This window comes from Sceloporus occidentalis, unplaced genomic scaffold (assembly GCF_023333645.1).
Source record: "Sceloporus occidentalis isolate IW3139 unplaced genomic scaffold, rSceOcc1.0.p SCAF_76, whole genome shotgun sequence".
Classification (NCBI taxonomy): domain Eukaryota; kingdom Metazoa; phylum Chordata; class Lepidosauria; order Squamata; family Phrynosomatidae; genus Sceloporus; species Sceloporus occidentalis.
Window position 1 is genome coordinate 1392389 of NW_028317056.1, and position 6139 is coordinate 1398527.

The following is a 6139-nucleotide window of genomic DNA, read 5'->3' on the forward strand; positions in this document are numbered from 1 at the left end:
AGAGAGGTCCTGCTAGACAGCAATTTAAAGGCTCTAATCCCAGGGGCCCCTAGTAAGGGACACCGTAGGATCCTGTGGGGCCACATCCTAGCTTTTAATGAGGGATTCAGAGGACTGAACGCCTAAGTAGCCCCTGAAACAGGCATTTAATGCAATAGATCCTTGACCTCAGGTGTCTGGTAATATTAAGACCCCGCCTGGCCTAGATCAAAGTCCACGGGGCAATAAACCAGTCTGTGAGGGGTCCCACAGGAAGGCTGGGGCCACAACCCAGAAGGATTACCCACAGCCAGGGGCCGTATCCTGGGGGCCCTGCGCAGAGAGTGCCCGGGACAGGATGGGGAGAAGCCAAGGGGATCCAGAGAGGTAAACATTTCATGGCTGCCCGCTTGTTTACTCTGTTTTTTACAAGTTGTTTCTGTTACATATTGATCAGTAATATTTTATTATATTTATCATTATTGCAGCTAATGTGTCATCGCAGACAGTTTTTCCCTAAAAATATTTTTTTTTCTATAATAATTATATACCATTTCTGTCCTGTCTAGATGGCGCTCTATAAATCAATAAATAATAACAAATATATATATTACACACACGGTAGGTGTGTATTGATTATATAATATTACATAAACGGCTATTTGTGACTTTTATCGGTCATTTTATTTTTAGCAGGTGGCGGTCGCACAGTTCACCATCAGATATACAATATGAGTTCAGGGTGTGGGTTATATTTTGGGGTCCCTCTGCCGGGGGGCTGCCTGTCGACTCGGCAAATAATTCTTAGTAAACCCGCAAGAATAGAGATGGACACGATGTAAGATTATCCGGTGACTCACGCCGCGGACTCCGCCTCTCAGTGGTTAAAAGGGGCGGAGATCTCGGTGTACACATCAGATTGCATGCCTGCTTTGACACAGGTAGAGTGATCACCAAGATGTGTATAATCTGGGCTGCATTGGGTGGTCTTTCTATATAAGTGGAACAGCCTCCCAGCAGAGGTGGTAGAGGGTAATACAGTGAGGGTATTAAACATGCGCGGGATAGACATACGGCTCCTGAATCTAAGACGAGACCGACGACTGATTAAGGTTTGAGTCGTTACAGCAGGAGAAACGGGCGAGTAGACGGGGGCCGGATGGGGCCGATCTGCCGGCGGGTTCTCTGTTTCTAGTAAGTTGGGCTGAAGTCATGCAGGCGGCTTGTAGGTTTCCTGAAAAATAAAAATCACGAGCCTCCTCTTTTCTCTGTGTTATTAAGGATCGTACCGGATACATTGTATCTCTCGCTTTGCCACATTTTCGTTTTGTGCCGGGAGGTTACAGTGTAACGCGAACTTGCTACACAATATTATTTTTCATTCCTTGTGAGATTATTATAATAATAATCTCCCAAGGAATGAAAAATAATCAATCTAGAAAACACCTTAAGTGAAAATATAAAAAAATAAATTGCAATCGAAATTCAACATTCAAGTAAGGAGTTTAATTAGAAATAAAGAGCGAGACCTTCGGAGATAACATAGCAGTAAATAAAATTCAAACGGCTTCTAACGATACACACAGTACAGTCAGGCACATCGGTGTCTATTTACTAACGTATATCGGAGATATCACAGGGGGTTAAATGTCTCGCTGTCCTCTGTATGTGTTAAATATTTGAAGAGCCGATGGAAATATCCACCGGGTTTATTGAAATGTTGTAAATTGAAAATAATATAAATATATATAGTGTATGTGTGTGTGTATATGTGTATATATATATATATATATATATATATATATATATATATGTGTATTGTAAGCTTGCGAGCCTATCTAACGTATCTGTTCTTCTCATGCTGTCACGTCTGGTTTTGTTGGAACCTGTAGAATGTGGGGTCTGTAAGAGGCGCTATAGAAGAAATAATCTATATATTCCCCCTTCTATACAGCAGCTGATCCAGCCGGCACCCCCATGATGAATGGCAGCTTTCTCCCGGAGGCCTCCTCCTCCTCGTCCCCATCACCCAACTGGAAGGAGTTCTGCGAGATCCACGCTCACGCTGCTGCCTTGGACTTTGCCCATAGATTCCGGGCTTTTCTGAGTGAAAACCCGCAGTACGCCACACCGGGGGCCGAGAGCAGCTTTTCGCGGCGTTTTGCTGAGCATTTTGTGGAGCACTTTGAGACCGAGGTGAACAAGACCCAAGCTCCGGATGGCCCTTCTCCCACCCGCTGCAGCATCGCGCCTTTCACCGGAGCGCAGGCTTCCAATAGGGACCTGTCTGAAACATGCAGTGACTCTTCGCTGGCGTCGCCCGTAGAGACACAGCCTCGGCAGGACTCTTCTGGCATCACCTCCGGCCTGTCCAGTAGCCAGTCCCACAGCTCTGAAGACGTTTCTACATCTTCGGCGACGGCCAAGCCGCGGCTGAAGAAACGATTCTCCTTGCGCAACGTGAGTCGGAGCGTGCGGGGGAGCGTCCGCGGGATCCTGCAGTGGAAAAGCTCCGCAGAATCTCCCACCGAGGAGACCTCCGGGGGGACCAACAGCAACTGCAACTCTTCAGCCAGCCGGGTCGGAGGAGAGAGGTGGACTCACAGGTTTGAGAAGCTACGGCTGAACAGACCACCCGCCCCTAGAGCCGAGCCGAAGGATGTGAAACGCGACGGGGTTCTGAACTATGTGTTGGCCGAAGAGGTCAACAGTAGCAGCCGGGCACGATGGCAGAAGTGCCGCCTAATCCTGCGCAAGGCTGCCAACGATGAGGGTGAAGGATACGTCATGGAGTTTTACATTCCTCCCAAGGTGAGAAGCATGATTGATTACATCCTGATATTTAAAATATATATATTATATACACATACACTTACAAGCTTTATTGATAATTGTGACAGACTGGTTTTATGACGCTGTCCTTATTCCACCAGTGAACCATAAGCCTCTGCAGTCAATATTGCCACCTGGCCTCTTTATCAATAGGCTTAATAGACGGAACCCATTATCCTTCATTTATAGAGCCGTTCAACCTGTTTCCAAAATTCTTATTCTAGGCCACCAAGCCACGGGTCTGCTTTCCGTGCTCGTCCATCTTGGATGTCCGGACCACAACTCCCCTGGAGATGCCAGACAAGGAAAACACGTTTGTGTTGAAGGTAAAATGCCGCGTTGGGGATAGTAAGAGTTCAGCACGGAGATAACGTCGGCCACCATTTGTTGTGTAACCTGCTGCAAAAACAGCAACAATTGTCTTGCTAAGGCCTGGACGCTTTACATATACTAAGATGGACCAGTTTCATTAATGTTAAGGCAGTTTGACATTTTATATTTTATGTTTGTTTCAGGGTTTTTTTTTTTATTTATTTTTTTTATCAAAAAAATGGCGCCAAAACTAAGGAAAGCATGGGGATGACCTGGCTGGGGAAGAGGGGCTTTCTCTCCCCTCTCCTGTAACTTACCTTGTGTTTGTTTTTTTCTGTCTGGACAGACTGACAATTTCTCCGAATATATTCTTGAGTCCGTTGACTCTCTGCAGATGAAGTCTTGGCTCTCTGACATACAGGACTGCATGACCTCTAGGTGAGCAGCTCGTCCTGTCCCTCTCCTCCTCCTCCATCACCCGTAGATCTGTCCTACGGAGAACCCGGTTGGTAATGAAGTCTTGGCCGCGTTTCCATGAAGCTACAGGTCCTGTATGTTTGTGACAACAGACACCTTCTGTCATATTTAACCTGATGATTGTGGGTTTTGCGTTTTTTTATGATTGTTCCGTGAGTCTCTCGCGGTTTCTCCCTTCACTTGCACCCTGGCTTATCCTTCACACATCTGTCATTTTGCTTTACAGGGTTGTGCCCGATGCTGTAGATCTCCCTCATATAAACCATTCAGAAAGCATGCCCAGCCGGGACCTACCTCTTTTACCCACAGAGAGCAATGAACAGCTCTGTCAAGGTACCGGTCGCTGGGTTTTCTCGTCTTGGCTTATAGATCCTCCATGAATTGTTTGTGTCCAGAAAGGATCAGCACATTTGGTTTAGAAAGTTGGTCATCCAGCATTATTACCATTATTTGTGGCCTCTGTCATCAGTAGAAAGTCAATGAACATGCAGAATGCAGATAAAAATACCGATTTGTGTGAAACATTAATATAATCTGAATACCAAAAAATTGATAATTTGATATTTTCCTCAACCTGGGACTTCAGTGTTTTTATATTATAAAGCCCGTAGAGGCCACCCGCAGGAGGAATTGGGCTGGTTTGGCAGATAGCGGGTTTAACACATCTTGCTCGCAGCTAAACTCGGTCCCTCTCTGTTCAGGAGCTTATGGCGGGTTGTCGGAGCGTCCGTCGGCTTCCATCTCCCCCAGCTCTGTCTCCATGACGCCCTCGCATTTTGATTCCATGGAGCTCCTGCCCCCAGAGCTGCCTCCTCGAGCCCCCATCGATGAAGCAGAGAGGCTTCCGAATGCCACCGGCGCCCCTTTTCCAGATACACCTGACACGGCAGGTAGGATGGCAGCGGTTAGATATCAGATTCCGTATGTCACGGGGAGCTGCTTTAGGTCGGCTTCCTCCCCAGATTAAGATTAATAAGTGTTGTGTTCTCGTGCCCAACCGTCTGAAGTGGTTTCCTGAGCTGCCGTTCTCTCCTCAGCTTCATTCCTGTTCCAAGGTGAGCCAGACCCAGCAGATGTGGAGCACCCTCTCTCCGAGTACCAGTGGTTTCATGGCACTTTGTCCCGGCTGAAGGCCGCACAGCTTGTGTTGGCAGGTGGCACCAGTAGCCACGGGGTCTTCTTAGTTCGGCAAAGTGAGACACGGCGCGGGGAGTACGTGCTGACCTTTAACTTCCAAGGGAAAGCCAAGGTGAGCGCGGGTTTGCTGCCGTGCTCTTGTACCTGTTTGTCTTCTGCTCCCACCTCCAAAGCTCCTCATGATCTTTGTCCTTCTGCAGCACCTCCGCCTGTCCCTGAATGACGAGGGCCAGTGCCGCGTCCAGCATCTCTGGTTCCAGACCATTTTTGACATGCTGGAACACTTCCGTGTGCACCCCATCCCTCTGGAATCGGGGGGCTCCAGCGACGTAACGCTTATCAGTTATGTGGTGTCTTCTCAGCGGCTGCATGGTGAGAACTTTTGGGGAACTTAAAGGTGCCTTTTAGTTGTTTCTGGTGGGAGAATGATCAGGATGACAGCGGGGGGGGGGGGGGGGGGGGTGTTGTGTTCTGGAAAGGGTGAAGTTGTCGATACTTTATTTCTTCTCTTAAAAAAAAATCCAGAAGCTTTGCCTGGGTAATTTACCAGTCGTCCCCCCCCCCCCCCTATTGTCATCTCCAAAAGCTTCCACCTTCCAAGATTGAGCTAGAGAGACAGTAAAAGAACCAGGCCAGCGTCGTGGGCGATTCCTGATACTTTATGTATCCACGAGCTTTAAATGCTGAGTGTTTGGGACCTTTTTCTTGTTTTCTTTAACCAAAAGCTGCATTTATATATATTCTTTTACTAATGTTAGTCCGTTTAAATGGTGTTCACATGCTGTTGGCCCTCTTGTATGTTTAGCAGCGCCCCCATTTAATGAGGAAGTTAATGACTGTAACGCCAGTACAGGACCTCCTGGTAATGAGTTTGTTTTCTTTGGAAGAACCGAGGATCCCGGAGAAGATGCCGGTGGGGGTTTCCTCGCGGGCCTTTCCACCTCCGGCCACTTTTGTCCGTCTCCCCCCAAATCTGCCATGCCCTTTCACCCCACCCTCTTCTCTGATTGGCCCCCCGTCTGTTCTTTGCAGGCCGAGACAGGGCTGACAGTAGAACGACCGTGTGTGAGGTTCCTCACCGCATCCCAGACTCACCATCAAACCCCATCTCCATTGGAGCGAATGACTGTATGTAAGTGCTGCCTTTAACCACTCATGCCCCATACGCGCTCCCTATCACGGTCCCTCCCGCTGAGTGCGTCGTCCCAGGAAGGTGAGAATCGGGATGGAATAAGGGGCGTCCCGACGTGGAATCCAAGCCCCCTGCCACCTATGCTATCAGGCAGTATGGATAGATGGGGGGAGTGAGCCATGATTTTCTCTGAATGTATAAGACCCTATAAAGAGTCTAAACACTGTTGTTGCTCCTGTTCCTTCTTGCAGAGGCAGCCAGCAGCCGTAA

The 6139-nt window shown here is 48.1% G+C and overlaps 1 protein-coding gene across 1 annotated transcript; it reads left to right on the forward strand.

Moving 5' to 3' along the window:
• The first annotated feature begins 1956 nt into the window (after positions 1 to 1956).
• Positions 1957 to 5873, forward strand: LOC149285716 (SH2B adapter protein 1-like). Its single transcript, XM_089494811.1, has 8 exons — positions 1957 to 2790; positions 3036 to 3137; positions 3470 to 3561; positions 3827 to 3933; positions 4302 to 4490; positions 4638 to 4849; positions 4938 to 5109; positions 5770 to 5873. Exons 1-8 carry the CDS (start codon positions 1957 to 1959, stop codon positions 5871 to 5873), a joined length of 1812 nt encoding a protein of 603 aa, XP_089350937.1.
• Positions 5874 to 6139: the final 266 nt, after the last annotated feature.